This window comes from Castor canadensis, chromosome 5 (genome assembly GCF_047511655.1).
Source record: "Castor canadensis chromosome 5, mCasCan1.hap1v2, whole genome shotgun sequence".
NCBI classification, from domain to species: Eukaryota; Metazoa; Chordata; class Mammalia; order Rodentia; family Castoridae; genus Castor; species Castor canadensis.
The window spans coordinates 80,587,050-80,610,435 of record NC_133390.1 but is presented as its reverse complement, the minus strand read 5'-3'; the positions used below and the strand labels follow the sequence as shown (position 1 = coordinate 80,610,435).

The following is a 23,386-nucleotide window of genomic DNA, read 5'->3' as shown; positions in this document are numbered from 1 at the left end:
GTCTTAAAGTACATTTTAGTCTTTACTAGAAGGTACCTAGATGCATCTCTCCACTTTCGACTTTTTAAAATCTCCGTCTGACAGAATTACTCAGTTAATGATTGATGGTGATGATATTTTCTTAGAAAATCAAACCAGCAGCTGTGATAGGCCAGAAGATCTGGCATAACCACCTGACCTCAGAGGCACACCTACTTAGTTGCACCACATTTTAATCAAGTTGTGAATCAGGATTGGGAGGCTGGAGTTAAGTCAATTTATTGTGTATATAACAGTAGGAAGTTGAGGAGAACAATATTTATGGAAATCCTGCTAAGAGGAAAAGACTGTCTATGGGAGTCATTTGTGGCCCAAGACCTCTCATTTTCCCTTGCAGAACATGCCTTACTCTGAGATTGAATTCCTTCACATTGTTGGGGCATGTGCAAGACACCAACTAATCTCTTCTGTGATGTGCAACTTGTGCTGCACAGAGAGAGTGCATGGTTTGGAGCCAGCAGACCTTTGTTCCAAGCTCTAGCTTTAAGCATAATTTTTTTGTGAACTTCATTATAGCATTTAACCCCTCTGTAAGCTGATTTCCTTACGTGAGGATTAGGGATAATTAGGACTTGTCTGCTTCACAGACCAAAACCAGAAGGATTTGATGTAGCAAATAGAGTTTGAGTGCTGACTCTGCATACTACCCAAGCTACAATAAACATAGAGATCAACTGGGCAGAACTGTTGCTACCAAGGTCCTGTTTTATTGTGAGATTCAGGAAAATGGTAAAAGGTAATGAGATGGGATCTATACTAAGATAAGTATCCCAAAAATTGGGTGAAAATTTAGAGAGCAACTGGCTTGTCTAGAGAAATTAAGAAATGAGAGGGGAAGGAAAAAACCACCACCAACAAAAACCCAAGAGATAGATCTGATCATAGTGAGAACAAGTATATAACAGACACCCAACAAATGTTGGGTCAAATGAAGGTAACATGATATGTGGCGGTTAGTGCAATCGAGTATGCCTCTCAGAGAATATATAAGAACTTGCATATACAAAGCTACGAAATTGTGAAATAAAAGGTATGCGTGCTTTGTAAACTACAATACATAAAATATGTTTTTATGTTAGATATCCAAACTACTGCCTACCTATTTGCTAGTTAATGTGGCTTTTCTTATAAACAAAAATACTCAAGACTATCTTAGGCAGAAATATAGAATATTTTGAATATAGAATTGGTCATGGGATTATTATCAAAACATTTTCATGAACTCTTGAAGCTGGATTTATTTTTCTATTATGAAAACAATGCCAAGGAGTTATTTCTAAACCTTACATTATGAGACCTTTTAAATTGCAATTCAACATATGCTTCAGCCTTTTCTGTACTTGTAGATCCTGGGACAAAAACGACACCAAGAAGTCACTTATTTACTATTTAGATCAAAACTTCTTGTACCCTACACTTAAGAATGAGAAGAATTGGTTTTCATAGACAGGTGATTTTCCTCCTATGATCATTTCTCACAATTGGAAGGTTACACTGGTGACATGTGTATCTAGGAGAGTACATGGTGCATTCTGGGACCCTGGTTTAAAAAAACACAATGGTTTGTCATGCCTAGGTTACTGCAATTCTCTGCTAGTGTTGGGAGGGATGTTGGTTATCCTGGGTCCAGCTAGGGCTTCAGTCTTTCTTTTTCCTGACCATTTCAGTTATCTTCTTTTTAAACACATAGTTTTCCTTATTTTATATGCATTTTCTTATAAGGGGCTGATTTCTGCCACAAAAATCAAATCAAAATATCAAAGTAAGGAAATAGTACCCTTTAAGGATACAGAAACTCTCAGACTGTCAGGCCTAGTAAAGCCTTTAGAAATTCTACAGGACTAAGCTAATCCTTTGTTGTACTTGCAGGAGAATAGGAAACAGGTGAGATGATGGTGTCATGGACAGATTGCAAGTTACAAAATGAGTAAAATCACAAAATGAGTAAGGTGGAATTTAAAAATTATAAACCACATTTACACATGCCATTTTTCTTTTTTCAGTATTTAGTATCAAGACGTAGTGCAATCGGGAACACTGTAGCATAGCATGAGTGAAAACAGTGCTCTTGGAGTGGCTTAATTCAATCCCTATGGTCCAGGTGCAAAAGTGATATGCATATTGGGTGAAGATTGACAGGATTATTAACGTTTTCCCAAAGTCAGAAAGCTATGACTTCTCCTGCTTACTGAAGCTGAACTGCAGCCACCAGTGCACACATGTCCTGCAGCTAAAAATGTAGACCATCAGGAGTTGAAACCAGGAAAGAATGCTGGAACTCTAGAAGCGAAATATGATTTCCCCCTCTGCAGTTCAAAAGCAAATACAACACTTTTTAATTTTCCCTAGAGATTAACTCCCCTTCTAAAGGGTGGAGAAAATTTACATAAGATAGTAAGAACAAAAGCTGAGTTGCCTCAAAATGCAGAATCCAGAAAGAATGAGGCACAGCCCATTATTCCTGCTGAGAAGAGAAAAATTGAAGAAATAAAAGTAAAGCTAAAAATTGTCAGGGCTAAAAGATTACTCGAAGTCAAATATTCTATGAAGTCAACTGCATCACAGGTTCTTTTAAGAAGGAAATTCCATATGGGATAGATATCTAATGTAACCTGTTAGGGGAGCTGCCTGTCTTCATCAGTAGAAAAATTCAGATCACCGTTAAATAGACAAATGTAAATTCCAAAAAGGCTTGAATTACAGTTATATCAGATGTCAAATGTAGAATAGCACTAAGTCTAATTAACAAGTTGAAAATTGACGTGTGGACAAAGGAAGTGTTGTGATTCAATTTACTGGTAGGTGCCAGAACTTAACCTAAGACTTTGGCTCTTGGGATGATTCCCTTTCATGCATGATCCATATAGGCAAGAGGGGTTGTCTTTATTATGGTTTTAGGTAAATTATTATGATCTGGAATTGCATTGGAACATATGCCAGTGGAGATCTAGAAGGAATGGTGATGTATTATGTAATTGCTTTGAACTCATTATCTATTCAGTAAAAGGCACCGACTTAAAAACTCCCATAGGTGAGAGTGGAGCCCAGGTTTCTGCTGCTGACTGCAGAACTCCTTCCACTGTTCTTTGCAACATCTATGTTGCAACATCTATGAGCACTTACTGTTGTAGCAGCCATGTGGAGGATGTGGCAAGATGCAGGAAGGCTAAGGACAGAAAGACCCTATCAATGAGCTGTTAAAATATGAAATAATATGATGTTTTAAAAATAAGTTATGGCAGGTATTTAGTAGTCAAGCTTAAACTATGCGCATGAATAAATTTAAATGATAAAATGAGCACTGAAATTTATTTCAAATCTATCATGTTAACTGTTACATAGAGTTAGTTAGGAAAGTGAAATGAAGTTAATTTTTTCATGGATTTTTATTAGACAACATTAAAAAGTATTTTAAATAATACTGGATGTAGTGCTATTGTAGTAGGACGAGCTCTGTTGTATATTGTTCTTTGTTAATCAACTTTCTATTACTATGACAAAATGCCTGAGATAAACAACTTAAAAAGAGAAAGTATTCACTTTTGGCTCATGGTTTTAGATTTAGAGATTTTAGTTCAAGGCTACTCCCCTTTCCTGCCCTCTTCACCCCCACCACACCCACTACTGCTTTTGGGCCCCTTGTCATCAAAGAATGATGTCACATGAGATCTTGAGGGACATTTAAGATCAAAACCATAACATGATTTAACCATAGACTAGTGTCTGGAAATCAGTGTAGTGCTATATCAGACTTGCCTTTGAATTGAGTGAGCTCATGTTGTGTATTTAAATTAATTGCTATATGATTATAGTGCTAAAGAAAAATGGAAACAAGTTGAGTACACAATTAATGGGAAATGCCTAAATTAATTCAATAATACTATGTGGCAATCCAAAATTACAATTTTTAAATACATTTAATGACCTAAAGAGGCACTCACATTAGCATGCTGATTTTACTAAGCAGGCATATGCATGAATATGTACAGATATATATATAAATACTTAACAAAATATATCTTTAAATTTAATATTATATATTAAATACTAACGTGTAATATGTGTCTTTGACAGAAAATATACCAATATTTTAACACTGGTAACTGAATTCTGAGATATGTGACTATATTTTATTCCATATACTCTGTATTTAATACATTTTTAAGAATTTAAACAGACAATACATATATATATATGTATTCATATATATATATATATGTATTCATATATATATATATATATATATGTGTATCCTAAAGAGGTAATTTCTATGAAATAGAGTGATCAGTTCCTATTTTCCTATATAATAAAAAGTAACTTGAAAATATTGAACAAATTTGTTAAAATGTTAGTATCTTGATTGATAAGATAGGGAGAAAAGCCAAGGATTTTAATAGATCATTTAAGGAACAAATTCAGAGAGCTAATATATACATTGAAACACATTCAATCTTACTAGCAGACCAGGCGTGGTAATGTACATTTGTAATCCTAGCTACTCAGGAAACGGAGATCTGGAAGATAACCATTTGAGGCCAACAAAAAGTAAGACCCCCCATCTCTACCCATAAGCCAACCCAGTTATTGGGAGGCATAGGTAGGAGGGCTGGCTCCAGGCAAAATTAGGAACCCCATTGGAAAAGTAACTAAAAAAAAAGAAGGGTTGAGTTCATCAAGGGGTAGAGTGCCTGCCTAGCAAGTGTAAGACCTTGAGTTCACTCTCCAATACTACAAAATAAAACAAAACAAAAACCTCATTAGCAATCAAGGAAATTCATATTAAAATAAGATTTTTTTTTAAATTTTTTAAAGTTGGAAAAGATAATCCTCAATGCTGTGATGGTTATCCTTATAAAAATGTGTTTTGGAGCTATCTTTTCGGAAAATAGCTTGATGTTTTACCTAACTAATGACTTAGGTCCATTTGACCAGTACATTTATTTCTGTGAATGCTTGACAAGAGAAATCATCACAATACTATGATAACTAACAAAAATTATATTTAGTATTAGCTTAACTTTGTGGACATATACATAGAGGATGATGCTCACAGGAACTTTAACAATTGTCTTTGAGTGCTGTGCTTAGAGTTGGTCTTTTCATAGTTTGGACTTTTTGGGTTTTTTGCTCCTAAATTTTACATTACTTTGTAATTGGAAATTTTAAGAGTGTGTGTGTGTGTATATATATATATATATATATATATATATATATATATATATATATATATTTATGAGAGATGATTGTATCTCTGCATTTATACATTTATTGAGTTGGACTGTTTTGGAGGCTTCAAAAGTAAGGCATTATGTAGACCCAGGGAAGGGGTAAAAATACTGTTACTGCTGTATCACAGTGGGCTGACTGGTAAATGAGCTGTAGGGCTGCTGTGGATGTGACATTTAGTGAGGGATAAATATGAGGTAGGGAAAGAGAAATTAAGATGCAATCTAATTATACAGCATAGTTCTTGTGTGGATTCTAGCACCAAAATGTACAGATCTTGATCTTGATTCCACTGTAGTATCTGTCTACATCTCAGTGACTTCATCAGTAAAGGAGTAACAATCTGATACCTACATCATTGTTTCATAAGAGTTAAATGAGTTTGCTGTATGTGAAGTGCTTTAAAGAGTACTTGGCCCATAAAAAGTTCAGAGAGGGAATCTAAACCCTGTACGCTAGTTTTCTTTTTACTTGAACATTGACACAAATAAAACAATATCTTAACTACAACTGTAAGATTTAGGACAGAATTCATTTTCCTGTCTATGCCTACAAGGCTTCCCCATTTTTCAGATGACCTGGTGACCCTAAGATGGATGCTATCTTATATCTTGCTTTGGAATTTATCCTTAAACTAAAGAGAAAGTTGGTTTGATGAGTTAATTTAGCGCCCTTCAGTAGCTTCTACAAAAGCTCATTCTTGTCACCTTGTGTGAGGCAGGAGGGGAAGTAAATCACTTAACTTAGGGAAGATCAGAGCTTCAGAAGTTACTCAGTGTTCTCTGTTGATTATCCTTTAAAAGTAGCTGATGTTAAAACGATCTAATTTATTTTGTTCTGCAGCAGCTTGGAAAGCCCCAGCATTTTTTAGCTTTCACACATGGTCTAAAAATCCCAGTCTTTTTCAATTATTACAGGTTTATCCTTCTGGCAAGTTTTCCTTTTGACAAATAATTATTGAGGATTTGAGATACTGAGCTTGAATTGAAGGCATCATATTTTCTCTGTATTTTAATGAGGTACTATGCTTTGATTCTTACAGGAAAGGCATTTCTGTAAAATAAGTGTTTCTCCATAACAAAGTTTTGGAAACAATCTACTGATCAACTTTCTGGTGCTTTCTTATAGAATGAAACTGTTTAATTGAACCTAAATTCATTGAGCTTTTAGACACTAAAACGTGCTATGAACAGAAACATTCTGACTTGAAAAAGTTCGTAGTGTAATGGGAGAAGAAAACAATTATATAACATTTTTGCATTGAAAGACTATAATTTTATTATTTGCTTTTATAAACATTCATGCAAGATAAGATTTAACTTCAACTAGGGGATTAGAGAAGTGCTCATGAAGGTAACATTAAAAGAATCTCAAAACAAATATTTGAATGTGTTAGATAAAGATGAAGATACTACAAACTGAGGGGACACGTGGAAAAGGACAAAAATGGTGAGGTGGGGACACATGTGGTAAGCAGCATGGCATATAGGGAAGATGAAGCTGACTGGGTCACTGTGGCCTGATTTGGAAGGACTTTGCATGTCTAAAAGTTGGCTGTCCCACTGGCATCAGGGTCCTCTGAGGAATGACATGTTCAGGATGGATGAGAAACTGGAGACATTGCAGTTTATTCCTTTTATTTCATCAGATTTTTGATTAAACCATAGGACTGATATATTTAGAAATAGATACTCATCCTTTCTTAAGAGTCTCATCTGTTGCTATAAGAACAAGTCACACTTTTTCTTTCCTTTAATAAATAACTATGTAATCCTAGCCAAATTTACCCAGCCCTTGGTTTCCTCTAACCTCATTTCTCTTTCAACTCCAGAGATCTGATGTTGTCTTGAGGATCCCATTATATCCATAGTCAACTTCACAGCACCTTAGCATGTCCTTTCTTCTACACCAACCTCTATGCATGGAGTATAGACATAGACCTAAGAGAACAAAATTGCCTCCATTTTACTTTCTAGAAGTTTGTGCCATATTATTCCCTATTCAACTCGAGATGGTTTTGATTAAGAACTTCAAATATTTTCTGTGTGCAAGTATTTATATACTTAATTTTTCAGATAGGGATATAAATGGAGCTATTGACTGGTTATATTGTGAAGATGAATTTTAAATTAGAAAAATGTTCAACAAATGATAAATATCATTTACTTTTTATGGGCAGCAGAGATTCTCTTCTAATTTGTTTCTCTTATAAATTCTAGAAATTAAAAAATTTGCATGTGAAAATTTTAACATATAAAGAGTGATAATGTATTATTTTTTCATTATTTTATGACTTTGAGCTAGGGAAATGCCTTTCAAACTATGTCTAAAAAAAGTCATACAGAAAAAATAGTTTTGACTGGAAAAGTTAGAATTCTTCTGTACTAAAAAGCAACCATAACACCATATACAAGTTTGAAAATTAGACACACATAAAAAATATTAACAGGACTTACGGTAAAGAATTAAATAACTGCCAAGATGGATATGAAATATATGCTATTTCTAGAAAGCATAGTTTTACTCTCATATATAGGAAATCTATTACCAAAGATGTGAATTTATAGTAGTGACATTTTCATCCAGGGGGCAGCACTGATGTCCTAATAGAGTTCATTAAGGTTTCAGTAGTCTGGGAAGTAGTTGAGAGTGGAAGAAAAGTTAAGAGCTCTAAACAGAGTCTTCCAACTTCTGAAGACTTGGAACACTCACTTAAGGTCTTTGATTTTGTTCATTTATCTGCAAAACATGAATAATATTATCTACATCACTGGATTGGGAAATTTAACACACATTGTTAAACCTCTGAGATCAGCAGATAAGCATTGTTGTGTGATGAGCACAGAGAATTGTTACTTCTTTGTAACCTGTTTTTTTTAAAAAAAGCATGATTATTACATCAAGTACTGATACTAACTCTAAAATCAAACATTATCAGATGTGCTTTAATTAGCTGTCTTATGGAAATGTTTGTGTTCAGTTCAATTAATATGAACTATTAACTAATTTCTCATTGTTAGCATATCGTAAAAGAAAAAAAGAAAAACAATACCACATGTGTTTTTTCCCTAGCACATCACTCCCTTTTCTCTATGTCATTTAAGTATCCAAACATCTATGCAACTTGACAGCTTCCTTTGTACAATACGAGATGAGCAAATTGAGGAAAAAATATCAAAGAACAGTAAGAGAAGAATGAATAATCCTCTAAATCACTTCTCTGAATTCTGGGCAAGGACATAGACTCTTCACTTTGTAATGGTCTTTAGAAATCATTTAGTTCTGCTGCTCTCTCATTTCACAAATAAGGAATCTGAATCCAGAGTGGTTAAGTAACTTACCCCTGGGGCAGAGAGCTAGCTAAAGACAGTCCTGGGAACACAGCCCATATCTCCTAACTCCCAACCCAGGGCATTTTTCCTCAACTTCCCAAAGTTCTCAAGTAGCCATAATAGACATAAATTGTCTTAGATTTTGTCCAGAATCTTGGCACATATGTGTTAGATTGAGACTATAGTTCAGATTTATTCATACTGACCACCTCAGCATGATATAAAGAAGGCATTTGTCTTTTTCATTTATTAGTTCTGCAGGGAATCTTTTAACTTTGTGAAAGATGACGTTTCTTTACCTTTGGTTGCATATCATCAACACTTGAGATCTTCAGTCCTAGATTTAGTGGTTCAAATGGCTACACTATCCCATTTTTATACTGTATAAAAAAAAAATCCAGTATGGTAACAGCCTTTTGGAAAGTTGTGCTAAAAGCTCTACTCAGAGCATTCATTCCGAAATGTGGTTCATTCAGGACTGCCTAACAGGTATTAGAACCTCCAGTTGTTGGATTCAGTAGAGCTGGGGGCCAGTCCATGTACCTGTTTTAAAAAAGCACCTTGGATGAGTCTCAGGATGATCCAAGGTTTTGAATCACTGGAAGCAACCATCTGCCTTCCACTACTGTCACTTAACCTGTAAATGCTTATAAAATTGAAATAAATGGTACAAATAATCATGCTGTATTTTGTAAGTGTTTGTTTGTCTTATACCTATTGTTCATTTGGTTAATTGCAGGAATAAAAGAGTTATTCTTCCTAATATTTGAGTGAAGAATTGAGAACTGGGGTGTTTCAGGTATTAGAGCACCTGCCTAGCAAATGCAAGGCCCTGAGTTCAAAATGCCAGTACCACAAAAACAAAAATAAAATATATTGTGTGACATAAATTTGTAATGTAGAAGTATCCAATTTTTAGATATTTGAGATCAAATTCTATTATGGGAGTTTTTTTTTTTTTTTTTTAAATAAAAGGCATTATTGCCAGCAATTCATGACTTGCTTAAAGTAACATTCACTTCAATGACCACATCGTCTTTTATATTCTGGCATTTTATGGATGCCAAAGTGGAAATAAAGAGGAGGCAAATCCAAAGTCATGAACGTATTTGCAAACTTTATTTCTGAAATTTATATATTAATCTATTCTGGTTTCTAATTTTACTCTAATCTTCTTATTTTCTAAACTTTAGAAGAAATCTAAATATCCACTCATAATAATCTTAGGAAGTTGTAACTTTAAGGCAGAACAGAGGGATCTGGCTTCCTGATGGAAGAATTCCTGATGGAATTCTAACTGAATTTTGAGTACTCAGCAATAAATGAAAGAGTATTTTACTGAGTCACGTAACCATCAGGTTGCATTTCATCTTCACTAAGTTGTGGTAACCAAGGTCAGATTATACCTGACTCCTCTTATGTATTTATGCAAATTCATTTTAAGGCATAATTGTCATGCATTTTGATGTACTCTACTAATCAGTTAAATAGAAACATCATGTAAAATAATCAACTACCCATTTACAGGAAATATTATCTTTGAGCCTTAATAAACATGGTGTATAATGAAGTAGAAAAAAATAAATATTCAAACAGAGCAGTTTTTTAAATGGATATATTTCCCAGGATTTCTATTTACTTTACATAATATGAATTTTTGTCTTTACAGAAAGGTTAGCAAGGTCCAATGGTTTAAATTGTTATTGAAACGTGCTCTAAAACATCAGGTGGCTGATGTTGGCATTGCTTGGTATGAAACCACTGACACTTATCTGGGGAAAATAGGTTGGATAGATTTCAGCCATCAGGCAGTATATTACTGATTTTTTTATTGAGGAAATACAACAATAGATTCAAGTATTTCCCCCAATTTCTAACTTTGTGTAATCTTTCTTGAAATCCCAAATCTAGTTAAAAAACAAAACAACATTAACAAAAAACTTCCAAAAACTTTCTCTGTCGTTTTACTTTTCAAGAGCAAAGTTTAAAAACAACTTTCTGAAATACCTTCTGTAGGTGGTAGTGGTGGTAGTAGGTTTGTTTGGGGAGATTTTGTTTTGTTTTTAAGAGAGAGTGCACTTTCTTATGAAAGAGACAGGGAAAGTTTTACCTGTCTGTCTCTCTCCTGTGTTTTTTTTCCCCTTTTTCTTTTAAAGATTGGTGATAAGGAATTCTAACTACTTAATGAGATGGGAGAGGCCTCACTCCATTGGAGTGGAGGAGTCCAGGTGGAAGTTGATGGATTGGACAGGTAAAGAGAAGAGTCCCGCCCCTCATGCCTATGGTTGGGTATATATTAGGGAACCTTACAATATGTACAGAGAGAGAAAGAGAGAGAGGGACCTGACTTCTGTTATCTTCTTGGTAGATTCATACTGTAAGGGTCTCAGAGGGGGTGGGGGGGTTGACAAAATCCTGGAACCAGAAGAGAGGACAGCAGCATTGATCAATCTTACAGCTAACATGTTGTACCTGGAAAACAATGCCCAGACTCAATTTAGTGAGGTAAGGATTTTAGACTTTAGCACTCCATTTAGAGATGCTTTTTCATTTTTTAGTTTTTTAAGTAAAAACTTAACATATTTGTGTTCTTGGTCACCTAGCGTAATGTTTTTGCAAATTGTATATAAGAATCTCCTTTTAATATTTTCTTGGTGACTGAGATTTTCTTTTCTCTTTCATTGTTTTTTACTTTTTTTTTTTTTTTTAAAGTAGAAGATGAAATAGTAGGAGAAAAGGGAACAAGAAAACTCCTGGGTGACATTCTGTACTTGAAGAAACTCAATATCTAGGAGTCTGTATAATCACTTTTTATGAAAATTGACTGTGAAAGCAGGTCACATTCTGCCAGATATATTGGAATGACCCTTCTAATGGGTATTCGTGTACCAGTGAGACATATTCGTTGATTGTGTCTTAACTTTGTAGCTCAGTTTCTATATCCAGGCTTCATCCTAAAAGCAAATATTTATTTTTTAAAATAATCAGATTTTTTAAAAAGGCATCTTTGATTTGAATTACATAAATCCACAGACCCATTTAAATCCTGAATAGACTTGAATAATGTCCATATTATCTGGTGATGGACTTGGATGTTTACTGTGTAATGACAAATACAGTTATTTCAGGCAATAAATTAATAACAATTTATGCATGCATGTAAATGCACATTATAGCTTTCAAGATTTTATTTAAGTTCCCAGAGCCAGGCTTGGGACTGTCTCAGACTTAACAAATTTGACTTAGGGATTTTAATCACTGAGTAAAGAGATAAAGGGGGAAAAAAAAACCTGCTGAAGAGACTGACTGTAAGGCTTTGAGGAAGTTTCCTAAAGTTGAGGGAGGTTTAGCAACAATATTAGTTTACATTCCTCCGAATAGGGCAGCTGTGTTGACACTAATCAGATGGTGGTGGGGGGGTGGCTGGTTATTCAGTGTTTCAGATAGAAATGCTTGCAGGTGAATGCTTGGAAAAGTAGGCTAGAGTACTCAAATCAAGCTCCTTAAAAGTCAAAACAAAACGTATAGTACTCAGTGCAGACCGCAAGAGGAAGACCGAGCAAAGGGCAACATAGCAGGGCCAGCACTATCGTATTGACCATGCTATTGTCTAGACACCTGAACTGTATAAATATAACAGGGGAAATATCGAGTTATCTAAAGAAGGAAAAGGAAGTGCCTATTTTCCTTTAAAACATTCAAGCAGCAGTCTTGCTTGTCCTTAGTAGAGAAACTTGAGTTTCTTGTTTTGCTTTAATATTAAAAGTTAGCTTAAAATGTTAGCAAGTGAATTTTTTAAAATAGAAGTAACTTATGATTATCTTATTGTTTCTATTGTATCCAATTTTGTTCAGTCTATCATTAAGAAATGATCCCTCTGTCGTATCATATCTGACTTTGTCTTTGTTCATGAGCTATTTTATATGGTACTTCTAAGCAGTATACAGTATAACCATGTGGGTCTAAGAATTAAAGAGGACAAAAGGTGGTTCAGAGATATTTATGAGAAAAATGTCTGTGGAAAGAAATGATTATTTTTTAGTGAAATATAATGTCCTGAAAGAAAAGAACTGTACATCCATCTTGATTAGAAGATATTTGTAGGAATTATTGTCTTTATTAGAGGCAAAAGAGTCATTTGTGTATAAGAATATGTCATCCTCATACTGAAAGAAAATACCTTTACACTGGTTTGCAAAAACCCTGGGTGAATGTGTGGTCAGGAGTTCAAAAGGCAGCACTTGTCTGTTTTCTATTGGAATGTTGCTGAGGTACATGGAAGAAATCCTTGACAAAATATGGCTGAACATTCCTACCTTCCTGTATCTTTTTTCACTTACTGTATGACTTTCATATTTTCCACCAGTGTGTAGACTGTGTTACAACTTTATGGCTGTTTCCCCATTTTATTTAAATCACCTTTCTTTTATGTTTAGGATTCTGCTTTAATATCTAGTCCTCTCTAGACTCTAAAATGCACTTCTACACAAGTTATGAAAACCTTGGTCCACATTGCCCTGACAATACTGAAATTAAATTCAAGAGTCATAAGGTTTGGGGAGTCATATTTATTAGTAGCTGCTAAAACAGAAATAGCAATCTGCTATTACCACACAAGGATTGTTAAAAGTTCCATAGATTATGAATAAAAAGGACATAGAACTTCCAATGAGAATGAAAATTATATTCTCTGACTTCAAATAATTTTTTAGTTAAATTTGCTGGAAATCTCTTTGCGCTGCTAACTCTAAAACAGTATAAGAGCAGCATTCCTTCTCTACTTCCTTTTTCACAACTTTCCAGTTATTTCCCCTCAAGCAGAGCTGGACTCGAGGAAGCTGTTAATGAATAGGAAAGGGTCCGGAAGGGAGGAGAGCATAGACAAGATGTAACAGGCAGGAATCAAGGTTCTTCTACCCTTGGGTGACAATGGAGAGCCTCAAGCAAACTCCTCTACCTGGTGCCAGGCTTGGAACCATCTCAGAGACTTGTAGAAAGAAAGCCTCAAAAGAAAGGAGCTTCTTCACAGAGTTTTAATTCAACTTTTTTGCCCAAAAGATGACTGGCTTCCTTCTCTTCCCTTCCCTTCCCTTCCCTTCCCTTCCCTTCCCTTCCCTTCCCTTCCCTTCCCTCCCTTCTCTTCTCTTCTCTTCTCTCTCTCTCTCTCTCTCTCTCTCTCTCTCTCTCTCTCTCTCATATGCATGTAGACAAATGGAGTCTCAAACTCCATTTTAGAAAATGATCTTTACTAAAGTTCCTCATCCGGGGATTTTAGATGAAGAAGGAAAGGCAATTTAGTGGAAGAATTATAATACTAAACCGAATTCAAGGTTAATATACTAAAATACTTCATTTTATAAATCAGAGTTAGTGAGTTATCTTTTTATATTTGAGAGAGCTATATGTATATGACTGAGTTTAATTTATTAATATTTTTCTCCTTAATTCTAAGGAGAGAATAATACACTCTAGAGGGCATTTGTAGTTCATACTACATGCTCCAGAATCCAGAAAGGTGTGCAAGCTAGATGACTGCAAGAAGAAAACTGCTGAGGTAGCAGTCTGGGCTGTCAGAGTACAGGTCATTGTCATTTAGTTGACCCTTGGGCCTGCATGTTCAGGGGAAACAATCTTTCCCATCCCAGATCTGTTTCTACCTGTTGAAGTGTTTTAAGTAAGAGTGGATTTTTCTCTTAATAGTTAACAAAAATAAGATCTTAAGCTTTGCCACGGAATGCTTCTAAGATGTTTAATCTCTTAGGGGGGAAAAAAAACAGTGGTTGAGAAGGAGAAGCTGCAGGTTGAATTCAGGTGTCAGCCAGGCTGCATCCCTTACTCCATACTGTGGCATTAGACTGCACTACTTGTTTTCCAGTTGGGTGCCCTGGAACCCAGAGGGGACTGGGAGAAAGAGATCTTAGATCGCAGATCATAGATCATACCTTCCTTTCCTACTATTGGAAAAGTGATTTGGTGATAATAAATCACTTTTCATTTATCTAGATAAAGGAAAATATGTTTGGTTTGGTTTGTTTTTTAGAAGAGCACTGATCCTCAACAAGGGTGGAGGGGAATAGGAAACATGAATGGATGGCTGGAATATCTATAGCAACCAAAAGAGGACTGGCTTCTCTTTCTTCATGCTAAATATATTCTGAACACAACATTGTTAAAACTTTCTTAGATATGACCATAGAGAGAATTTAGATTCTGTATTCTGCCTATCAAGAGAGTATATATCTGAAGCCATGAAATTTTCTTTATCAAGGAAGGACATGGGTCAAATGGTTGAGAAATATGTTGCCACAAATGTACTCTAGCTTTCTTTGATGTGAGTATGATTGGTTAGGATGGGACATGAGCCCCTAGGAAAGAGAGGCATAGGTTAAAAAAATTTTTTTTCCTTCAGTCTACAATTGTCAAATTAAACTCTTTTCACCTGTTGAATGTTTTTAATTTCTAATTGTTTTATGTCCATAAATAAGAAAGATGAGCACAGCTAACTAAAAGACAACTCAGTTACTTTGTAATTATTTTTATAATTTCCATAAAAGTCTTAATGTTTTGGAGAGGAAAATCTTTCAAAATGCAGTGGACTCCCATTTTGTTTTGATATCTGGTGAGAAGAAGGGTTGGATGGCTGATACATTATTTTACAGTGCCAATTCAATGGAAGTTATAGGGTGTCTAGGAGGGTAGTACATCTGGGGTCTAAAAGACAGTGTATTTAAGTGTCGAGATGAGACAGTAGACCCAGAAGTTAATCTTATTCCTAATCTCAAGAACAAATTTGGAGGCACAAGGAGATAGTGAGGTATGGCTTATTCATGTACTACTTCTCTAAAGACTTTATAATTTTCATGTCTACATTTAGTTGAGTTGCACTTTGTCAATATTCATTAAAAGTAGTATTGAAAAGAAGAAACATAGGTTAAAAAAGTCTGGCTTATTCTTTTCAAAGAGATGTTTATGAAGCATTAATTACATATATGATGGTACATCAGATCTAAAAATGGGTGAAATTAATTCTGACACAGAGAAGTATATAGTTCATTGGGAGAATGAGCCAATTATATATAAACATGCAGTTATAAAACAGGCCAGATCTTAAGTGCCATGTGAAAAATGTGAGCAAGATAATATGAAGTGTTAAAGAAGAAGAGAGTCCCTAATAAGAAGATCAAGAAATCCCACATGTGTATATAAGATACAGCTGTACTTAAAATGAAAGGGAAAAGTTCCCAAGTCCTACAAAGGGATAGAGGATTTTAGGTGAAACAATAGCAACAAAGGCTAAGAGTTGAGGAAATGGTTGGTGCATTCAGAAGTGTCAAATAGTTCAGATGGAATTGAAAGTATGAGATAATTAGGGAATAAATTTAGACATGTAAGAGACAGTGGCTCAGAAAGGGCCATAGGACTGAGAGGAGAATGTGTTTAATATAGTGGCCATGACAAGCCATGGAAGGGTTCTGAAGAGGAGTGGTGTAATTGGAGCTCTGCTAGAGAGCTCTTGAGCAGGATAAATGGCTGTGTGCTGGATTGCTTAGAAGTATAAAAATGCATTTATCCATCTCACAGCTTGGCTGCCTGTTTTGCAAGAATATCTGTCACTTCCCTGAAACCTTTGTAAAAGTAAGAATGGGCTGTTTCTAAGGTCTCATTTGATTCATGTCTCCTTTCCCCATAACTCTGTTTTTTTAAAAACATGTTTTTAACATATCATTGTTTTACTAGGGGTACATTGTGACATTCAAAAAAGTGCTTAAAATATATTTTAGTTAAATTCACCCTCTGCATCGTTCTCTTTTATCCACTTCTCCCCTTTTTAGAGTAGTTTCAACAGGTCTCATTTTTTCATTTTCATACATAATATTTTCACTACATTCACATATTCGCCCTCCTTCACCCTTTTCTTATATCCTCCCTCCTCCCACTGGTACCAATCCCCAGACAGGACTGCTTTTAGTTTTCTGTCATTTGTTTTTGAAAAAAAGACATTTTTATTGTTTAAGGTAACTATGCAGGGAGTTTCATTATGACATTTCCCGAATTGGTTTATAGCTGGGACCCCTGACATAGGCAAATTGGGAGCTGTTGGTCTTGGTTTGTCCATAGGTATGCCAATTATTCCAGCATAATTGTTAATATCACCCCCTTTCACTTTCAAAAGTATCCTGGTTAGAACATTATTCAATTACTCTAAAAATAAAGATTTGTTTTACATTCTCTTCCCCAATATACCACCACAAAATGAAAAAGTAGTAAAATTTTACCTATAAACCAGATTCAATGGTTTTGATAAAATAGCCACAAAACTATGTAGGCTATTTTTTTCCACTAAAAAAGCATTTCCTTACAACCCAACACTGATTGAAAGCTAATTAAGTATAGACATTTTGATAGGCACCATGAAAAAAGCAGAAATGAGTAAGGTATAGTAGCGACAAGCCTCAGGAATTCACCATCCTAGAACATACATAAGGTTCTTATAAATGACTCCAGTATAAGACAGATTGATAAGAGTCACTAAAGGGTCTTAAAGAGTTTAAACTGTTCAAAATCAACATAATATTTCACATAGTTAGAGGGCCAGTATTTAGCCAAGAACAGAGGGAAAGATGGTAATTCTGATAGAGGGTAGAAAAACTAATGAAAATATAAGGAAGAACTATATCATGTCAGATGAAGAAACATGGTATATTAACTTGAAAAGAGTATGTTTTGATCACACCATTGATGTACATTTAATATTTATGACAAAATGGAAAGATTTCATAGAAACAGCAAGAAAATATGGTAATGGCTTTTATCTCATTTTGTACCAGTACCTTTGTATGTTTTAAAGGCATGAACAGTATTCAGAATGTGACATTCAAAAGTTTGACTACATGCTCTAGGGGTCATAAGTGGGGTGCTGCAGTGAGAAAAAAGAACCCAAAAGATTGCTTGGCCTCTAAGAAGTTGAGAATTATTTGTTACAGATCCTTAGAGAGAGACGGTATCTTAGCCGTTATAGAGTCTTGGTAATTACATTCTAAAGTTAAAGCCAAGAGCAAAATTTAGAGTGATTCTCTATGTTAATTAGGAGTTAATTTTATATATTAGACATCTTAGATCCAGGACAAGAAAGCCTTTTTCTCTGGTCACTGCTCCAAATGCAAATAGCAATTCCAGAGCTAAATGTGTAAAAGAATATACTAAGTATGAAATTTGTTCAAAATGTGAATCCCAAGTGGGAAATAATAGAGCAGTAAGAAACACAAATGGCTCATTTAAAAAACAAACAACCCCACTAAAGGAAATAAAACCAGAAACAAATTAAGACCATATTATCCCAGATATCAAAATCTCCGCCATTAGTATTTGCAAATTTGGAACAATAATACACATTAAAGACTTAATATTTGAAGGCGAATATTAGGAGGAGATATTCTTTAATATTCTATTCTTCTATAACCTCCTTCATCACTTCCATCTCAACCAGGAAGAAAATGTAGATATCTGAAGAGGGCAAATGTAGGTCAGGTGAGGCCAGGCGTTGGGTGTATAAGTAGTGGTAGAGGATTTGCTGACTTGATTTAAAGGCAAAGAGAGGGGGTAGAAGGGAGAAATCAGCTCTGCCTTCAATGGTACACCATCCAAACTTGCATCTCATTTCTTTCTCTTCCTTACCAATCTAATCTACCTGTACAAAGTAGATTTTATACATATATAACCTTAACATATGATTGTCCCACTTTTAACTCTTTGCAAAATACCACATCAATATATACTCCTTTGAAGAAAAAATAATTAAGTGAAATGTCTTCATACTTCAGAAAAAGCACATTATACTTCTCCACATTTGATTGTCTTATTTGATCTTATAATATAGCATATCTATACCATTCAGAAAGCATTTCTGTCCATTTTCTGCCAAAAATTATAGAAATCTATTTTATTTCTAAGTTTGTTTCATGTTTGGTAATGACTGTTATTTTTAAATGAAACAGTTCAAGTTTCTTTTCCTAAGACAAAGTAAAATTGGACTGCATGTCAACTTGAGTTGGGATGGCTCCCCCAGATAATATTCATCTGTCAATTTAAAAGTTAGCAACTAGGGTTAATATAAAACCACATATTGGGGTTAGGTAGGGTAATTACTGAGAATAAAATGTTTTTGGAATTTTACTGTAGATGTGTAGAACATAAAGTACTATTTTATGCAAAACTTGTAATATGAATTGCATCTTATCTGTGTCTCTTAACTGTAAAAAAAAAAATCCTTATGAAAACTGAAAGAGGGATTTTTGAGTCAGTCTGTGGTGTGTTGCCAGAGGCTGAAATTTGTGAAACACTCTTGTCAGCTATTCTGGAAACACTACAAAAGAAATAGTTCTACTTTCTTATTGGTATGAAAGCCACTAATAGGTGCAGTTTAGTGTAATACCACTTCGAGAATTGCCACCCCCCCAAAGTAAGCTTGCTTTGGACAGAACTAGGCATAAGCACTTTATTTTTCCTTTTAATCTTGTGCAAAATACCCAAAGGGGCCATTTCCCTTGAAGCAGAGAGCTTCAAGTTTATTCTTTCTCAGATCACAGAGACAATGGGGACTGTACCCTCTTTACCCAAATCAGTCTGGATTAGTGTCACTGTATTGATGGAATCAGAATTAAAAGGGAAACCATTACCTTCTCAAAGGGGTAACATAGATGTTTTGGGAATGGCTTGATTACTTTTCAATAGACCATGTGCAACTAAGGTGGAGGACACCACAAAACACACACACACACAAGTTATAATGCTGGGTGAGGTAGGAAGCTCTTCTAAGCCTTAGGTCTGGGAAATCTCTAAGTGTTTGAAAGGCTAAAAGAGTGGAGAGATTTCAGAGAGGACTCTTTTTCTGCCTTTTTTCTATACCCAGCATACCCACACCCAAATATTTATTTCCAGGTCAAGTCCTTTTCAGTCATTAAGGCTTTTCTGAAGTCTCAAAAGTTTCTCAAATCCCCCCATTTAGCATAAGGCCTCCATCCTCTGAACTCATCCTCTCTATGAGGGCAAGATGCCTTAACCCTGTCTCTAAACTGAAGGCTCCTGAAAATATTTTGTATTTATTTCTGTATCCTTCACAGGGCCATCTAAATAGTATTCCCTCAATGTCATGGGTAAAGGCATCTGTTGCTATGGCTTGAAGTAGTATCTTCAGATAGAAATATGGTATATACTTGAATGGCTATTTGTAGCTGACCTGTGCAAAAAGTAAACTCATTCCACACATTACACAAGTCTTGTTTACCTATACATTCTGCAGGTATCCAAATCATATGGTTTTCCTCAAAATCATGCAAGGTGTTTTTTTTTGTTTTGTTTAGTTTAAGTGACTCCAGTGTTATTTCTATTATACTTCCAAGTGGCAAGAAAGTTTAAAAGAGGGGTAATTTCCTAAGTAAGAAATGAGTTGAATTCTAACAGGTAAATAGTCTGAAGAGTATGCTGCTTTCACATAATTGATTACCTACAGGATAGAGAATGTGTTTGATTTCTAAAAAAGCAACTGAACAGATTAGATTTTTATCTTGCATTGCAATCACTTTTAAAAGTGTTTACTTGCTTTCACACTGTTCTCTTGACTTAATCTGTCCCCTACATGTCTCTCAGGCATCACAAGAGAGGTGGGTGGGTTGATCTGGGTGAATAAGCTTGATGATTGGCAAACACTGGTCCCTTTTTATTTTCTATGGTCTTATTACTAAAGGATGTCTGAGAAGTTTTGAAATCATTTCACTCTTAAACATAGTGTCCCTGCTTTTTTTGTTTTGATCAAAGACACTAATGAGCTATTGAAATTATTAAATTGATTGATTGATACTTTTATAGTGGGGTAAACAGAATGAAATGAATAGATAAAGGCCTCTTCAGAGTAAAGCATGTCTTCCTTATAGCTGCAAACCTTCGTTTTATTTTGCAATTAAAAGTGACAGCTTAAAAGAACATTCCAATGTTATGGAAGTTGCCATGTCTAATTACTAAGCTCAACAAATCACTGAAAAGTGTACATCAAATATAATAAAAATATGTGGCAATCAGAGTATTTGACAAACAAAAGTAAATTAGGGGACTTGTGGTGTAGCTCAGTGGTAAAGGATTTGCCTAGCATGTGTGAGTCCCCTAGTTCAACCCCCGTTACCACAAAAATAAATAAATAAAGCAAATTAGAACTCATGAAATTGTGCTTCATTTGAATGCATATTGAATAATAAAGCTAAGTAGTATGCCCCTTGTTTCAATCTTTAGTTTTTCTCTTTTTGCAAAGGAAGGCTTCTGTTTTGGCTTGTGAGTATGTATTATAAAGTCTGGAAAATGAAGTCATGAATTTATATCATTTCCAAGAAATGGTTTGTACGTTTGATAAGCCACAATCTTAGTTCCTCAAAACATACATTTGTAAGCCATTAATTATGTCATTATTCTCAACTGAATTTGGCTAACTGGGCAAAAAATCATGGAAATTATACAGGGAGGGGCCCATTTTGTGGCCTATCTATCAGAAACTAAATGTCTTACTCTAAGTTAGTTTCCAGGTGGTTTCTTTCAAAGCAACCTGCATTTGTCCATAATTGGCACCAGTAGGAAGTGAATAATGACATGACCACAAAGATTTGGATTCTTACTGCTGACCTAGATACATTAGAAACAAAATCTAGATGATCAGGTAAAAATACTGCCTTGGCACAAGAATATGTATGTATTCATTTTAAGGAAGTAGGAGCCCATTAATAAACTTTGCAGCTAGGTGTGAGGCTCCAAGTATTACTCACTGCATCATGAGTGACAATACTGGCTATTCTGCTACTAGTTCCCATCAAAGCTGAAGCTGAAAGCACAGTTCCCAGCTAACAGACAAAGCATAACATAAAGTAAAGGTCACAGAGATTACTTGGGGATATGCTGTAATGTTCACCTGGCAGCAGTACCTAAAAGAGATAAATCTACCGTAGATACACACTTGCTTCAGGATGAAAAGCAAAACCAAACCAAGCCAATGCCATACTAAAAGAGATACTTTCTGAAAGTGATTTTTATTTCAAAGTGTTTCACATTTATTCTTAAAGTACTGTTTACTGAACACTACTGTGTCACAAACACTGGTCTAGGTACCAGGGATCTAGTATTAAATATGCCAGCTATGATCTCACATAAATTTATTGTCTAACAGAGAAGACCAGTATTCAAAAATGTTTATACAAGTTGATTTCAAGTATGATTATATGATATAAAAGGAAAGTGCTATGAAAATGTAAAACAGACGTCAAGGGTCTACTTGGGCAATGAGAGATGGCGCCTGGCAGATGACCTGAAGTTGAAAGGTATGTGATGAATTGGGAGCAGTTGGGATCTCCAAAGGCTTGAGGACAGAAGGAGTTCACCTTTGAAAAACTGAAGGAAGAACTGTTTGCTAAAGGAGAAATTCAAATAGTTCTTCCCAGGCCATTTTAAAGACCATGGGCCTTTATTCTAAGAGAATGGGACTCACACTTGAGAGTGACATGAGGAAATTTGGAGTGTTTTCTGGTTGTAGCACCAAGGAGGTGGGTCCCTAAATATTCACAATTACACACATTACATAATGGGTAATGTTTTACATCCTGTTTTTAATGGGCAGAAAACAATCTTTAGATATAAAATAGGTGTGCTTTCCTTGAATGTAACTTTTAGGTGAAAATTCCAGGCAGACATTTGAATGACTCTTAATCATGGGTAATCAGAATGAAGACTACTAAAGTGGACTATTGAGCCAGATATACTGGTTTTGCATTTTGGCTCTTGTTGCTACCATGGGCAAATTATTTAATCTTGTGAGCTATAGTTTCCTTATCTATAAAATATGTATGAAATATGATACGATAATGCCACCTATCTTGTGAGAATTAAATGCAGGAAATGCAGTTGAATATTATAAGGCATATAATAAGCATGTGGAGTAATAATAATAGTGGTTGTAATCGCTAATACTACTTTCGTAGAGCGTTTGTATGTAGATGTTTTTTACCCTGATGTTCATCCTTATTTTATTGAAACTGATGTCTTCTATCTCATTTATGGGTGAACAGAACCTCTCCTGTGATTAAATTTTAATCACATTTAATCACCCTTTTTTTTAATGTTATAACTTCTGGTATAGATTAGACAGGTACACTATCAGAATTATTATGACTAATTTTGCAGTACTAGGAAATGAACATAGGGCCTGCCACTTATTAGGCATGTGCTCTACCGCTTCAGTCACTTTCACAGTCCATCAAAATAACCATTTTTTAATATGTTAAACTTTTTTAAATGAACATAACATTGCTGCTGAGCTTCAAAAATCACTGAGGTGTATTTTCCATATAGATGATTTAACTTTCATTAATGATTTTTATTACTGTGGACTTTTTTCTCTTAACATTACCATATGTACAAAGTAGATGCTTGTAAAACAACTAGCTGCTGCAGATGTCCTCAAGAGATAAAATAGAGAAAATGTCCTCAAATATATTTTTTGCTTATCCTTTAATAAATAGCTTTTGATTTTAATGAACTGAAGCTGAGTATTTTTCTCTACTTTGTGGATTGACAATTATAGAGTATTAGAATTATATACATCTGCTTTCCGTTAAACCATGTCAGTTTCTTTCAGATTAGAGATTCCTCACCATTTTTATTTTGCTTATTTGTCCTGATTACTAGAAGGGAGTACTTACTAAAGTCGTATAATTTAAAATTTATTTCTCCTTAATTGAGCTCTGTACATTTTAATT

At 34.8% G+C, this 23,386-nt stretch overlaps 1 protein-coding gene across 12 annotated transcripts in view; it reads left to right on the top strand.

Annotated features, from left to right (window-relative positions):
• Tp63 (tumor protein p63) overlaps positions 1 to 23,386 on the top strand; it is a 213,115-nt gene that overhangs the window by 109,282 nt on the left and 80,447 nt on the right. For 6 of the 12 annotated variants that reach the window (XM_020153947.2, XM_020153946.2, XM_074073539.1 and 3 more), the window contains exon 1: positions 10,912 to 11,102. The exons of 5 other annotated variants lie outside the window; for them this stretch is intronic. In XM_020153947.2, coding sequence (XP_020009536.1) covers positions 11,061 to 11,102 — 42 coding nt within the window. In that variant the 5' untranslated portion in view covers positions 10,912 to 11,060. Of the gene's footprint in view, positions 1 to 10,911; positions 11,103 to 23,386 lie in introns of those variants that run through there. One more of the 12 variants, XM_074073538.1, reaches the window with a different exon arrangement.